The 16,934-nt window shown below is 38.4% G+C and overlaps 1 protein-coding gene across 1 annotated transcript; it reads left to right on the forward strand.

Moving 5' to 3' along the window:
- The first annotated feature begins 218 nt into the window (after nucleotides 1-218).
- On the forward strand, nucleotides 219-11,683 carry Tnfsf18 (TNF superfamily member 18). Its single transcript, XM_046430164.2, is given in 4 exon segments — nucleotides 219-281; nucleotides 283-438; nucleotides 6,190-6,223; nucleotides 8,278-11,683. Coding segments are annotated over 4 exon segments (600 nt in total). The 3' UTR covers nucleotides 8,625-11,683.
- The last annotated feature ends 5,251 nt before the right edge of the window (nucleotides 11,684-16,934 follow it).

Raw genomic sequence — 16,934 nt, forward strand, 5'->3', positions numbered from 1 at the left:
CAGGAAAGATTTTCCTCTGAACTTCCCTTGTACATCTTCCCCCCCCCCCCCCCCCCCGTGTTTGTGTTGGCTGTAAGCCTTTCAGTCCTTGCGTGTATTTGGCCAGGTGCCGAATGAGAGTCAGTCAGCACTTAGCCTGGAAGTATCGTTTTCCAACACTGACAGAAGGAAAACTCCGCCTCCCACACCCACTTCTAATTACCATAATGCTACAAAACATGACATTGCATCGTTCACCCATCACTTGTGAGTGTCTACTTTTCACAGCTCTCATTTCTCCAGAAAAGGATTTTGAGCCACATGGAGAACATGCCTTTAAGCTACCCAGGTCCCCAGGGAGCACAGAGATGGTCCTATAAGCGATGGCTCCTCTGCTCAGCAATACTTCTGACGGTTTGCTCTTTCAGTGCACTAATCCTTCCTTTTCTCCCACTCAAGGTAAGGAGGAAGCAGAACCTGAGATGACTGTTTATTAGGATCCTTTACTTGTTTGTTAGTCTAGTTATTTTCATTACTCCTCAGTATTGTAGAGATAATTGGAAGGAAGAGACCTGTGAGTGCAAATAGAGTAAATATAATCTTGATCTTATAATGGCATGGTTTTTGGAGCTTATTTGTGTGTTTTGAGACAAAGGTATCAGGAAGTGCTAAATGTTAGCTGCAGAACTGAGCTAGATGTAAAAGATAATTGATTGAGTCAACGGATTGGCAAATGCCTGTGGAGTATGTTTTGCCTTTCTGGAACTCTGCTATACCTTCTTTAGAGGACAAACAAAGGCATAAAACATGGTGCCTTTCCCCAGGAAATTGTAGGCAAGCTACAATCTTGTAGAGGGAAAAGATTCCCGAAGATAATAGAGGGCAGAAAAAGGTAAGTTACATGTGGTTAGCATGTCTTTGAGAGAGGAAATAGCACTGATCCAGGAGTAAAAAAAAAATATGGATTCTGGTTCCAGGTCTCTCAATAATCAGCTATTTAAATTTGAGAAAATCATTTAATCTCTCTGGTTCTTTGCTTTTTCATCTGAAAAACAGTGGTAGGGGAATGGATTTGTTATTTTAATGTTGCTGCTTGCTATAAAATAGAATGATCAATAATTTATCTAACATCGGTATGTACACAAAGCTTTAGTAATTCAAAAGTGGGTGCAGACTTTGGGTTGGAGTAATCCAGGAAGGCTTCATGGAAGAAGGAGGAAGTAAGTGCCTATCTGGGAAGCCCCTGATGCTGATCAGGAATTTCCCACTGAGCTGCAGTGCAAGATGTGGGACCAGAGAATGGGATTGTCCATGGGAATGGAGATAAGTTAGCTTCTTTACTAGAAGATTTTCTCTGATGACTGTTACCAAAAAGAAAATAGGAAACATTATATAATTCAGGAGTGAACCCATTTGGGGGTACATCTGAAGACTGTACCTTGGGTATATGCCCTTCTTAAGGAAGAGCTGGGGTGTGACTACAGAAACATTTTTCTAAAGGTACTGACAAGAAGATTTCAAAGATGTGGTCCTACTACATCAGAGGCACTCCTAATCACAGACCTTCTCTCTCAGGGATGTATCAAAAATATGTGTGGACTTTCTAGAGCAATGAAGTTTGAACAGAAAGAAAAGAATTGCCAGAATTTCTGAGCATTTAGGTTTCTGAAGAAGAGGAATGATGAGAATAGCAATAACTTCCATTTAGAAAGGCTTCCTTCTGAAACTTCAAGTTTTATTAGGCAGATGGCTCTGAAGAACATTGAATGTAGGTGTCACCATGACTAGAATGGGAGGGAAATACCTTCTCAAAGGACACCTCTTGCCAGAATCAAACTTGGTTAATCCACATTTTTCAACTATGATTCTAGATCCTCTCTCCTAAAGAACATGAAGCTTTTCAATGAAAAGATAGTCCAGAGTTTGTTCAAATTTAGGAAAATGTGACAGGATGCTTAGAAGGCTAGTTTCTCTGATGAGCCTCCACTTTCCACCTGCCTGCACCTCCCTTTCCCTTTTGGCCATTAATAAACTTCTTTGGAGAGGAGATCTGAGTGGCTGGCAGACGATGAGTCATTGTGAGGCAGCCACTTCCACCTTCTCATGGACCCAGAAGTTTTATTTTGTTTTGTTCTCCACTCAATTTTTATATACAAATCCCCACTTTTACAAATGTTAGATGGGAAGTTTGGCTCATTTTACACCAATAGATATTTCCTTGGGAGAAAAAAACAAATCATTTCCTCTCTTGAAAGATTCATTTAACTAAATGGTTAACTAAAAGGATAGGCTTGAGCTCAAGGAGTGTGGTCAATCTCCAGAGAACATAACCTCACATAAGTAAGTTGTCTCTAAGAAACCAAATGTTCAGTAAAGTCCCCTGTTACAGTGAAATAAAGGACACTTCCAGAAGGGGAAGCTATACTTGCACTCAAGTGATGATCTGCCTAGGGTTGCTTCAAAAAAAGAATTGAGTTTTTGCCATTTTGAGCTCAACTATTTAAGTCTAGGCTTAAACTAAAGTAAGGTTACAAGAACAACTGATCCTTCTAAGCAAAAACAAGTGAAACTGGAAGTCCCATGCCCTTCTTTATAAGTGGGTACTTACTCCTTTCAAACATCATCAGAATTATAAATAGAAACTGCCCCACAGGTAGTCCTGTGGAGTTCTGAATAAGACAAGCTGGGTTTGGATCTAAGCCTTGCCTCTTACAGTCTCCTGACCTTGGGCTAGTTACTGAATTAGGCGTCTCCTCATTGCCTCATTTGTAAAGGATCATGCCAATTCTTACAGAGTTGCTTTAAGGACTAATGAGATAGGACAGTGCCTGACAAGCTTGACAAGTGCTATGCTCTCAACAGATGGCGATTAGTGTTTGCAACATTACCATTAGTGAGATTACAATGAATGTAAACTTAACAAAATCTTTTAACAATATGGATATTCTTTCCCAATTTATCTCTTCCTCAAAGGCCATACCTTTCAGCCAACCTGATAATTTTTCAATTAGACTTCATTTATGGCAATAATTACAGAAAACCACAGTGGCAATTTCTATAGCTCTATATAGTAAAATCTAGATATTAAAGCAGCTTGCAATACAGTATCTGTAGTTTCTGGCTCTGGCAATTCATACAACCACGGTCTTGAATTTTCTCTATACTTTTTATACACTGTGGTGCCTGGCATGAGATCTATGGAATGTATCTTGGCACTCATTTATACTTATATTGTTACCTAATTGCTTTGTGTGTATGTAATCATGTCTTTCTAGAAAGATTATAAACTTTTTTTTTTTTGGTACTAGGGATTGAACCCAGGGGCATTTAAACACTGAGCACATCCCCAGGCCATTTTTTATATTTTATTTAGAGACAGGGCCTCACTAAGTTGCTGAGGCTGACTTTGAACTTGCAATCCTCCTGCCTCAGCCTCCCAACCACTGGGATTACAGGCGTGTGCCACCCCAGCCATCTGAAAGATCATAAACTTCTTAAGAACATTAAATTGATCTCTTTAGCTTTCAATGCTATTGTAAGCTGTAATGATGTTGGGAATTTAGTACTTAAATTTTTGTCAATTCTTCATTATAATCAGCATCATTACCAAAATAGCTAATATTTATTGAACAGGTTCAAGCAGGTTATATGGGAAAGCCCTTCACAAGAATTACCTCATTTAACCCCAACAACAACTTCAATGAGCTTTGTGCTATTATTTTCCAGATGAGGAAGTTGGGTTCAGAGAAGCTCTGTCACATGCTTATCAGGGGTTGATCTAAACTGAATTTCAACTTCTCTCCTAAGACCACCAATATGAGGAGAAAAAAATTACAAGAACAAAATCAGTGACAGGGAATCCAGTGATTTATTTCTTAGAACGGTGGCTTCCAGACTTTTCTACTCTACTTCCTTCTCAATAAAATGTTCTCATTATACTTTCCAACATATGTATGCTAACTGGGATTTCAGTTTTGCTCTAGAAGCAGCCTAAAATTTCCTGGTCCATTCATCCTTTCCACTGGACTTGGATTCTCTTCAGACATCAAACATCTGTTCCCATTCTCACACTCAGCTGACAGTTTTGCCTTGAGGTTTCAAGAGGAAACAGGAGTGTGAGGGAAGAAGACTCAGAGCCACCCGTCTACCTCTTGTGTCCTTGAATACTGCTTCTGTCCTGACTTGGCACCAGCCTCTTTGACTTGGCACCAGCCAGGCTCCACCCAGTTCTTCCCTTTCCTGGAGAGCAATACTGGTCCAGTTTCTCTTTTCTTGTTTATCCTTAAATCTATTCTAATTAAGCTTCTTCCCTCATCACATCACAGAAACTACTTTTGTCAGGAACTCCAATGACTGCCCTGTTACTAAAGCCACCGATCCATTCTCTGCCCTTTATTTTCGTACCTATCAGAAGGATTTGATAGCAGCTGGTGACTCCTGTCCCTAAGACACTTTCTTCTCAGACTCACTGCCTTTCCTTCAGAGTTTCCTCTGCTGGTTCCTCATTCTCTGACCCCTGAACATGGCAGTGTCCTGGTGTTCATCACCGTCTGCACTCCCTGACCTGACGGTCTCACACAACTTCACAACTTACAGCAACAAGCTGCAGATACCCAGATTTGTATCACCAGGACCCCTTATGTCCTGCTGCCTACTCAACCCCTTCCTTGGACACCTACTAATCATCCTGAATGTAACATCTCCCAAACCAGCTCCTGACTGGGCCCCCTCTAAATTCACTGTGCCCATCTCAGCAACTAGCTTTCCTGGCACTTCGGCCCAGAACCTTGGTGTCACCCCGGTGTCACACTTGCCTCTCTCACGCCCTGTCCCATGTTCCTGTCAGGCATCCCAGTCAGCCCTTTTCTTCCAAGCTTCTCCCCATCTCCACCCTGGCTCCCTAGTCAGTGGCCCTTGTTCTCTTGCCAAGAAGAACGCAGTGATTTCTCCTCTGTTCTCACTGCTCTTGTCCTTGCCTCTTTAGTTCACTTCTAGCATAGCAGCCAGAGAAACCCTAAAGACAGAACACGTATAAATCTTTGTTTTTATACAATACCTTTACTTTATTTATTTATCTTTATGTGGTGCTGAGTATCGAACCCAGGGCCTCACACCTGCTAGGTAAGCGCTCTACCACAGCCCTGCACCAAACTTTTAAGTTCAAAAAAGTCACAAGTCTTTTTGTCACCAGGAAACCAAAGAACTTTGATAGCACAAAAAAAAAAAAAAAAAAATCGTGCTCGTACCTAATCGAAACAGAGAGCTCCCAAACCTCCTCATGCTGAGAATAAAAACTCCTCACGCTGAGGAGGGAGCTAAAACTGACATATTCTCTGGCCTAGCTAGATGTACACAAGTATGTCATTGGCTTTTGTTTCTGTAAATGGGAACTGCTTCTGTGGGACCCATCTAGTTGTTTCTCCCCAGTTTGATCAAACTGCATAAAAATTATTTTACCTTTTTCCATTTTTTGCCTATTTCTCTGCCAGTGGGTGGCCAAGTCTAATCAGGTAGGTTCCTTGGTTTAGCTGTAATAACACTGTCTTCGTACAAAGTGTCTTAGAGCATTTAGAATTTAAATATCTGTATTTGTAAATCAACCACAACTGATGACCTCTTTTAGTATGTAAACTTCAGCACATGGCAGCAGTTGGAAACTGCTGGTCCCATTTCTGAGGTTATGGCAGTTGCTTGTGTGAGGTGTGATTATCTGACTAATCAAGGATGAATAATCAATGAGCAAGGATGACTTTATCAAGTCAGAGTTGTAGATATTTTTGGAACTTACTTTCCCATTATTTTAAATCAAGATGAACATAAGTAGAAACTCCATTATTTCCTCCACGTACTAATAGGTCACCTTGCACAGTCTCTGGGGTGTCTGATTGCTGTTTATAAGAAACTTTTAGAGCCAGCGGGAAAGGGCCGAGATCTGTAGTGGTCTTGTGGGTAGACATCAGTTGGAATAAGACCTTAATCTTGTGTGAAAGACCCACAAGGAGAGCTAGGTAATGAGAGGGAAAGGATGGAGCTGGTCACCTGTCCAGGGAAACAGAGAGTGGGACACGGTGGAGGGAGGGAGGGATTTTTTTTTTTCCTCTTATGGCTGTGGTTAAGTGATTTGCTTCAGAATTCTGAAGCTTTAAATCAGTCAGTCAAGACAACAGTGATATGTTGTCATCCTGACCAATTCCTCTTTTCCTTCCACAGCAGGCTGCTACAGACTCCTGCCAGGCCAAGTTTGGTGAGTAGCCTCCCTTGCATTCCTCCCTTGGACTGGTCTTAGTTTTTGATATAAGACAAAACGATGCTCTCAAGAAAGCCTGTGTTCCCTGAGACACAGGAATTGACTTTTAATTCTGTTTTGATAAGGACAACACGTTTCAGGTTTTTACAAGTGCTTCCCAAAGCACTGCTCACGTTTCAGATATTGCTAATGTCCAGGAGATGACATGGGAGGTTCGTGGAGACAACGCAGCTGGTGTCAAATGTGTAGAAGAGGAATGAATTAAGGCAGTGGCCACTTTCTCTGCTCTTTCCCTTTCTTCACTTAGTTTCTGAGTTACTTTCCCTTATAGTTACCTGATATTTGTTAGAAAATAAAATCACTAAAGTTAATGATTACCTGGAGCATTAGAATATTTCTTAGAATACATACAAAACTTCAAGTAAATACATTTTTGGTGTTTATAGGTTTCAGGTCAAACAAACACCATTCCATTTGAGAGCAGAAGATGAGAATTCACTGCTAACTCTGCAACCCCCGAATTCCCATATCACTCAAATCTCCAGGCTTCCTGGGCTTGCAGAGATTAGAAAATTTCTGTCTATTTGTCCCTGCTTTTCTGTCTTATTTTTGTTTTGTCAGTTAAAGGTATGGAATTCATGCTAAGTTGGAAATTCCTCCTGCATGTGGTAAAAGTTGAGAAACTCTAGTGATCTAAGGAAGTTCTTCAGTGACCCCATTGCTGAATGAATAGGAGAAATAGTGACAGTACTTCCTGCCATTACAGGTCAAGGAGCAAGAGCTTGCTTGGGGCTCAGGGAGGTTGTTTCTTGCTCTAATCACCTCTCTTTCACTCTCCTCCAGAACCTGTCCTCCATGTCTTAATGTTAGTCATTTATACATGAATGAGAACTTAAGTTGAAATGTTAACTCTGCAGGGCTTTGTCTTCTATAACCCAAATTATAGAGAATTAGAGAACAGGCCAGGTAAGCACTTAGGGTTTAAAAGAACCTCCTAGGGCCCTGAAATCACATGGCTGTTCAAAACCAACTAGGAGGTAAATATTTAAATCTCATATGTACCTATGAAAATGTAGATAGGATCTGGAAACCTTTTTTGTCCCTTGGTGACAGTATTAAACAAGGAATACCCATATTTAAACAGTCAAGTAATTTCTATTTATAAACTCATGGATTCACCAGTAGCTGGGGTAGGAGAGCTTAGATAATGATAGCCCATGTAGGTCTTGAATGACACATGCGTACACACTGATGAGAAGAGCCATAATAAAATCATTTGAGCTCAGGAGTCTTGAGTCTAACCTAGGCAAGATAGCAAGACCCTGACTCGAAAAATGAGTGTTGAGAATACAGCAATAAGCAAAATAGAGAAGCACTTGTTCTCAAAGATGTTATATTCAAGTATATGAGACAGACAATATACCAATTAATTTTTAATATGCTACACGCCAACAGCTTCTATGAAGAAGACAAAGTAGGGTAAAGGGAGAGAGTGACAGGAGAGTGTTATTTTATATGGATTAATTAAGGAAGGTGTCATTGGTAAAGCAACACAAAGTAAATAGGATTTACCTGGAGAAAGCATGGATTGCCACTCGAGCTCCCCAGTCCTGGTGTGCAGTTCTCGCTTCCTTCCTCCTTTTGTCTTTCCTTCCATTAACATTAATTGACAAGAGATGCAGGGCCACTTAACTTGTTTTTCTATGCCAAATATATTTCCCTAGAGCTCTCTGAGCAAGAGATATACCTAGGATTTGCAACTTCTTTTAATTTAAAATATTAAAATAATGTTTGAAGAAGACTAGTATAGAGTGTATAAAGAAACAACCTGTGGGTATTAAAGAATTTAATCAAGAAAAGGATAAAATATTGGGGATGGGGTTGTGGCTCAGTGGTTGAGGGCCTGGGTTCGATCCCCACACCACATAAATAAATTAAATAAACAAAATAAAGGTATTATGTCCATCTACAACTAAAAAAAGTTTTTTAAAAAATATAAAAGGATAAAATAATAAAATAAATATGCTTCCTTTTTCCCTCCCTTCTTCCAGGACCATTACCCTCAAAATGGCAAATGGTACCTCCTGAACCTTCTTGCATGAATAAGACATCTGACTGGAAGCTGACAATCCTTAAGAATGGCTTGTATTTGATTTATGGACAAGTGGTTTTTGATACAACTTACAAAGGAGTTGCTCCTTTTGAGGTGCAGCTACGTAAAAACAAGGATGCCGTACAGACTCTAACAAACAACTTTAAAATCCAAACTGTAGGAGGGACTTATGAACTGCACACTGGAGACACAATAGGTTTGATATTTAACAGTGAAGACCAGATTCTAAAAAGTAACACCTACTGGGGGATCGTCTTAGTAGCCAACCTTCAGTTCAACTCCTAGAAATTTGATTTGGTTTCCTCATCCTATCTGGCATATGCAGAGACGGTGGGCGGTTGGAGGGGACAGATCTTCAGTGCCTGTCGTTTGTCAGGGTATACAAATCAAAACAAACTCCTCTACATGTGAGATTTTTTTTTTTCTCTCATGCTCATCTGAAAGTGACTCAAAAAAAGGGCCATAGGTTTTTGGTTACCCATGACACTGGGTCTTCAAAGATACTTCAATAATCCATGACAAAATGAATACAGGTGGCACAGGACAGAAACCCTGAAAGAGATGTTTTTTTTTTTTTCAATCCTTGAATCCCTAGGTGGAAAAATGAGGTCCTATTTCCATGGGAATCTTATCTGGTTTGCTAAAAGGGTGTAGGGTCATGGCCTGTTCTCATTTTTTTGATCTGCTTTATCATTCTTCCCCTACATCCATCTCTGAGAGTCTCCCAATAGAAAGTAGGCAGGTTGGTGGGTTGGCAACAGTTGTAGCAAGAACACCCTACTATAGATGCAGTGTTTCTAGAAGTTACAGAACACTCTTGAGACTACTGGGACTATACGAGTACATGAAATGGATAGTACTGTTTATGGGAATTTCCCTTTGTTTCATCATACTCAGAATACAGGGTTCTTTACAAAACCAATTGGTCAAGGAGGTCTTTCTGAACCTTCACCTAGAGCTTCAATGTTTATGTGTCTAAATAATGTCAATTGTAAATTAAGACTCACCATTAGAAGACTCACCGTTAGTAATCAATAGATTTAATACCAGAAATTGGTATTTCTGTTGTTATATTATGTTAAGTAATGATTTCATATTTTGAGCTAGTTTTCCTCAGTTTGCAAAATGCTTTCATATACCACATGGCAACTCTATGAAGTTAATGGAGCAAGTATTTTTGGCAAAATTTTAACAGAATGTAGAAGCAGATGCAACCTAGGTATCCTGCCTTGACTCAACTAGAGATGAATTACTTGGGCTTTTCACTGTAACAGATGTTTTAGCTTCAGAACTCAAACAGTGTGAAACAGTGGAAAAAATTTTCTAAAAATAAAACTTTCTAAAAAAAATTTTAGATTCTATTAAAGCTTACTGCTTATAGGTTCTTGTCAAAAGATATGTAACACTGCATTTTAAGACAATTTAAATATTTATGGATATTTGTGAAAAAGCTAAATTCTGCTATCACATTATACATCTATAAAAATAATTTTCAGAAGATATTTTCCCTTCAGCACGGGGTAAAGTGAAGCTTCCATGGACCTCTCTTTTACCAGCAAACTGACTCCCTTCCTTGCCTGGAGCAGGGAATCCTGTGGTTCTGCTTGGGGCTCACTCCCTCCAAGTTCACCTCCTTCCTTCAAAGAGTCCATGTCGGTCAAATGTGCTAACTTCTAAAAATAATAAATAGCACTGAATTTAAAATTTTTAAACTCTGTAAAAGTTTGCTGCTTTTATAAGTCTTGTTGAAAAAAATATGTAACACTGCATTTTAAAAGTTTAAATATTTATGGATATTTGTGAAAAGCTAAATTATGTTAATTAATGTTATTACATGTAAAGCTAATTTAAGTATATTTGTAATTGTGTGCCATAAACTTCTCTTGGGGCAGGCTAAGCTATTTCTTCTTATTTTAAATTAATATCTGCTGAGCAGCTGTGAGACCAAATACTTGGAAACAAAGGCCTTTGTATTGCATATTTTCTCAGGAAATTAAAGGTTTATCACATATATTTGTAGAAACTTTATATCAATTATCAATTTCTGGTATATTATAAGCAGTAGTGTACTGGAGTGGGCTGGCACCAGCTCATGAGAGCTTATTTTAAAATTTTCAGGACCTTTGCACTCTGGTTATTAAGTATGGCTATTTCTGAATTGGCTATGGTGGTAGTATTTACACTACAGGATCCAAAAACTCTTCTCTGTCCCTGCCTCAGTCCTAGATCAATCAAGGAAGGCAAGGAGAGAGTGGAATTGTTGCACTTTCTAGCAAAAACTCAAAGCAACAGTGATTTCTCACAGAAAACAGGTTTCTTCACTTCAGGCAGAAGGATGGCTACCAACAGATGATTTCTTAATTTTCTTGGTGTTTTCATTTCAGCCTTTGTTTTTAATGTCTTCTATTTTCCTCATCTGCATTTTAAAACTAGAATCAAATGCATAATAGTATCTGGACTGCAGCTGATTGATACTTGGATAATTAGAGTTAGTGATCTAAAAAACATAGAGTTACATCAGGGAAATCCTTGCCCATGTAAGACTTCTTGGCAAGTTATAGGCAAAAGTGAAAGCTAGGTGTAATTAGATTGGGTTACAGTTTGTTCCCATTCCTGATGAGTTAGTCAGGCACCTTCATTCTCTGACTTCCTCCCACCTCAGCCACTCCACCCTGCTTACCACGGAAGCCAGTCCTGACCCATCTCACACTAATTGTTCTTTTGCCTTCCATCTTGCCTCATTCAAAGCTGGCCCACGGTGTGTTATAGTACTGTGGATTAAGCCTCTGCTTCTGAAAATGGCAATGGATTAAAAAGTGAAAGTCTTGTACATTTGTTAGAGCAAACTCCTTAGGTGAAGTCTATCTGCATCTTGGAAATAAAATTGCTGCCTTGCTCTGTCCCACTGAGGGAATTCCATTTAGGAAATTCAATGGGAGCACATTTTTTTTTATTAGAGAAGAGAAGTAAACAAGATTGACTGATAGGTCAGCAGTTTGAGAATTCCTCTTCACACAGAAGCTGTAAATGATGCCTGGCACATACTCGTTGCTTGCTCTGAAAGAATACGCATTCTATAACTCTAGGAGTCTCCTGTGAGTTGCATATCTACTCATGGGAGACTGGAAAACATGCTTTGCCCACACAAGCTCAAAGAGCTTCTGCCCAACTCATTGTAGAAACAGCCTCCTGTCTCCACTAGTGACCACTGGCTTTTCTCCTCCAGAGAAACAGATTTCTGGGGAAAGATTGTAGCCCACTGTCAGTTTTTGCTTTCTTGGGTAGGAGTCAGGTACCAATTCTTTGTATATATGAATCAATAAACGTATTTCAAAGTTCTCTAAGAAGTTCCCTTTTGTCCTTAAGAGATGTGAATTTAGAAAGTTCCATTGCTGCCAAGGTAGTGGATGAAGATTCACAACATAAGCACAGTTATCTACAAATGCTGTCATCAAGCTCTGCTTTTCCACATTATGGCTGTAAAAGTGTCTAAAAGTGGGAATTGGAGGAGATTACTTTGATCCCTTTTATAAATTCTGTATATTTCAGAGTATATTGTCTTAATTTCACTTTGGTATGAAGATACTAATCATATTGTGCCAGTTAAAGCTGAGTCAGAAAAATCCTACTTTAACATTTAGTTTTACCCTTGTGTCTAAAAGGGACATGGGGATTAAAGCAACTTCCTTTTCTTTCCAATATCCCAATGAGAATGGGAATCTCTGAGTTCATCTGTTGAAGGTGATTGTTCCCACCTGGTTTCGTGGTTGTCTGGGGGATATTGCAGTCACAGTAAATCCCTGTTCTAGAGCCTCAACACAGAGTCTGAGTTGGATCCTTCATTCATAGGTGAACTTGACAGTCTTAGTTCTTGGAGTGGAAGACACAAAGAAATTCTTATCTTCCCTCCTTGCCTTTTGGTTGTACTGCCTGACTGAACATCTAGTCTCTGAAAGGAATCTGATAACATAGAATCCAGGGTCTAATAGTGCCTAGCTCAGAGTCCTTCTAGTTTGTTGAGTGAACAAATAAAGAATCATAAATTTGAGTATTAGTGTTAACATAGTGTTATCTTGTGCACTCAGGATAACAGAATCTAAAGAGGAAATCTCTGATCTTTTCTTTACTCACTATTTCCTATCCCATCACCTACTATTCTCAATTGGTCTCTTTCTTCATCAAAACCTATTCCCAAGGACATTTTTAATGTAGTCAATGAAAGAAAACTTACAAGCTCCTTGCACTGAAGGAAAGTGGCTACCCTATATTACCTTACTAAACCATGACAAATCCTATCTGTTTTAAGCTCATTGGACAGATATACAAAGAAGCTACTGTCTTTATGATATCCTAAGGCAAACACTTTATTCAGTGGTCAATGGCAGAGTTTCAAAGTGAAGTCCACGGTTCTGCATCAGATTCACCCAAGATACTTGGAGAAAAAAAAAAGGTGAGGGCTGGGGTTGTGGCTCAGCGGTAGAGCACTGGCCTAGCAAGTGCGAGGCTCTAGGTTCGAGCCTCAGCACCACATATACATAAATAAATAAAAAGAAAGGTATTGTGTCCGACTAGAACTAAAAACTAAATAAATAAATAAAAGTGATTCCTAGGATTCATCCGTAGTCCACTTAATAAATATTTCCAGTAGGGAGGCATGAAAACCAAATTTTTAACAGCTTTGACCCATAGATTATTTTTATGAACACAATTTAAGAGCTGTGGCTTTATGGATTCAACTGAATCTTAGCTGAACATTTCTCCAAGTATTTAAAGAGTCAGAGCTCCTAAACAAGTAAGCAAAACATAACCAAAAGCCCACAGTTGGTGCTGCCCACGAGACTTCGATCACCTATCTCTCTTCACAAAAGCAAATGGCCTTCTAGCTTCTTTGTGAGTCTGAATAAAAATCAGGTCCTTCAATTTTCATAACCTAATGGCAAATTTGCCACTTGAACATTGGCAATCTACAGCATGTGATCCTCACCATAATCAACATCACATTATCTATCCATATACTGTTAACTCCCAAATATTTCTCTCTAACCCAAGTTGCTTGTTTTTGCTTCAGAGTGGTAAATCCAACTGACTACTCAAGAATTTCACATGGAGGAATAATAGATATCTCAAACTCCATATGTCCAAAATGGATCTCTTAATGCAGGTCAAATGAAACCCTCCTCATTTCCATTGTATTGCTTGAGCCCCCAACCTCTGGGTCATGGAATCATTCTTTATATTCTTCTCTTTTATCCATCTAATCTGTTAGGAAATCATATTGCTTAGATTTTTAAAGAGAATCTGACTTCTTTTCTGCTATAGCTCCTGTCTATCATAAAAATTATTTCAATAGTATCATAACTGGTTACTCTGCCTCTACCTTTGTAGCTCAGCAAACTTACTTTTGAATCCCAGTTTTACAATGAATCATGGATCATGGATCTTGGATCTTGGACAAATATTTTTCCCTTTCTGAGGCTCATTCTCATGTTTGTTTTGTTTACCGTTGTTTATTGAGTGTATGACACATAAGTTGGGGTTAAATAAATTAACATTTACTAGAGGAATATGTTTAAACTATGCTAAAAATACCAGCAATTATATGTAAAGTTCCTGATACATTGTAGACACTAAGTAGATGACTGCCATTCTTTTTACGTTTATTAACGACTTGGGTTCATTTTCAAGTTTTTGAGCTTTGTCAATTCCCAAGTTAAGAGATATTTATTTAACATCTATCTCTTATTCTCTGTCCTTCCCAGGAACAAATAAATCTCAAAATAATAAGCAGAAAACAAAAACACTTAGCTGTTGAGAAATTTAGAGTGTTCTAATTTGGAGTTCTTTTTAAATAAAGTTGCTATAAACAGTATCAAGAATACAAATAATGGGCTGGGGTTGTGGTTCAGTGGTAGGGCATTTGTCTAGCATATGTGAGGCACTCTGGGTTTGATCATTAGTACCATATAAAAAATAAATAAAGTTATTTAAAAAAAGAATACAAGTAACAATAAATGTTGGCGAGGATGTGGGGAAAAGGGTAAACTCAAACACTGTTGTTAAGACTGCAAATTGGTGCAACCATTCTGGAAAGCAGTATGGAGATTTCTTAAAAAACTAAGAATGGAACTGCCATTTGGCCCAGCTGTTCCACTACTCAGTATACATCCAAAGGATTTTAAATCATCATACTGCAGTGATATAGCCGCATCAATGTTTATAGTGGCACAGTTCGCAATAGCTAATCTATGGAGCCAACCTAGGCGCCCTTCAACAGATGAATGGATAAAAAATATTGTGATACACACACACACATACACACACACACACAGTATTACTCAGCCATTAAGAAGAATGACTTTTGCCAGTAAATGGATGAATCTGGAGACTATAATGCTAAGTGAAATAGACCAAACCCAAGAAACCAAAGGTCAAATGTTTTCACTGATATGTGGAAGCTAACCCACAATAAGGGGTGGGAGGAGACATTCAATAGATTGGACAAAGGGGAATAGAGGGAAGGATAGGAAAAGAAAAGACAATGAAATGAATCTGACATAATTTCCTGTGTACATATATAAAAACACCACAGTGAATCCCACTGTCATGTATATCCTCAAGAATGAGAATCTAAACTAGAATAAGATTGCATGCTTATATAATTATATCAAAAGGATTCTACAGTCACATATAACCAAAAAGAACCAATTTTAAAAAAGACACAAACACAAATAAGCAGTCCCTTCTCTTACTTCAGACTGTTTCTTCTCTTAGAAACTTAAATTCACTCTGGCCTCCAGCTGCTATGGCTCTATTTTAGGAGGTTTATGCCACAGTTTTAAAATTGTCTTGGTTATATGCCAAATCTCTCTTCTTTATATGCTTTTGGATACATGCCCTTTTTGGATACATGCCCTTCTTCATTGACATATCTGGGCGAGATGCTATTGCAGTGTAAGGTATTTCTTTTTGATAGTTTCTCATCTCTGTTGATCCACTCATTCTCAGTCTTCCAATTACAATATATTGAATTCCATCTGACTCCAAGGTTTTTTAAATCTCCGTTCTCCAAAATATAGGGATTATGACTTCATTTTATTAGTAATTTATGTAACAATCATGTGCATTTTAAAATCCACAATAGCACACAAAGAAACTGAAGTTAGAGGAATTAAATAAAGTACTCAAGGTAAGACATCTTCCAAGTGGCAGGGAATTGCTTAAAACCAGATCTAGCTGATGTTAAAACATATGTATTTAGTTAGTGGTACACAATGCCTGCTTATAACTTCTATGTAAGGTGTAGCAGGTTTCTAGAGCCCCATTGTCCAAGGTAAACCTTAGTGCCAGCTTACCCAACACAGTACTTAGTAGAGCTGGATTAGAAGAATAGTTTCTGACTGCTAGTTCAGTGATTTCTCTGTGTCCTGACATTCTCCACTGTTGGGACTGAGTAGAGAAAGCAAACATTGGCCTACATTTTATATGACATTTTAAAGGATCAGAATAAGCTTTAGAAGTGTGGAAGGCTATAGCATCACTACATCTAGTCTTAGAAAAATACTGGGCTCTCATCCTTTATTTCCTGCCTTCCTTCACATGGAGTGAAATAATTGATAGGTTCCATGAAAGGTTTTGATGATGCAGTCCTAAAGCTTTTAGGCAGATGGCATTATCAGTGGTTCCCTTTCCACAGTAGTTAGTGCACCCTCCCTCTCATTTTTCACTTCCGCTTTCACAAAGAAAATAAGAGGTTTATAGAAAAACTGAGTAAAGGAAAATTTTTGCGGAAATTGTTATTAAGAATTTTCTCTGGAGCTTTTAAAAAATTCAAGATTTATTAGGAAATACAATTTAATCTACTGACACCTTTTAGTTCTATTAATTTTGTCTCACTTTCTTTTAGCTTTTTACTATTTCAATGACAGGTATTCAGTCTTTGCTGATATTTGCTTCTCTTAACAGTGATCTATACAGAATAAGTCTAAGTTCTTTCTCATGTAATAGTCCTTCTGTGTTTGAAGAGTGCTAGCATGAATCACTGAATGTCTCCACAGCTGTGACAATATGGTGCCAATGAAAGAGCAGAAGTGGAGGATCAATGATCTGGTTTTGCACCTGTTAACCATGCTACTTTCTCCAAGCACTTTCGCCTCTCAATTTCACATTGCCATTCATAAAAATGCACATAATAGTATTTATATCATAGATAATTACAGGGGTCAGAATCAATATCAAGTGTCAGAGTACTGCATACTATAAATTTGATATGTAAATGTGATCATGGCTGCCCTGATCCTGTTCACAGTCCAGTTTTATTCAAACTGGAATAAAACACTTTAGAATGGGGCTGATCTAAAAAGCATTCAGGAAGATAAGTTGTTCCTTGATGAAAACACTATTCTTCCTCAGTATGCCTAAAATGGCAGTTGATGTCGTTGGTAGCTATGATAGTTCATCTTAAACTTGTGGTCCACTGAAACATTCAGATCTTTTTTTCAGGTCATCCCTATTTTATATGTATTTAATCATGATATTAACCTAGATATAGGGATGTATCTTTATGCTAGTTAAATTTCACATTGTTGGTCTTAATTC

This window comes from Marmota monax, unplaced genomic scaffold (genome assembly GCF_021218885.2).
Source record: "Marmota monax isolate L192 unplaced genomic scaffold, Marmota_monax_Labrador192_F-V1.1 WCK01_AAM20220418_F8-fsc00055, whole genome shotgun sequence".
NCBI lineage: Eukaryota > Metazoa > Chordata > Mammalia > Rodentia > Sciuridae > Marmota > Marmota monax.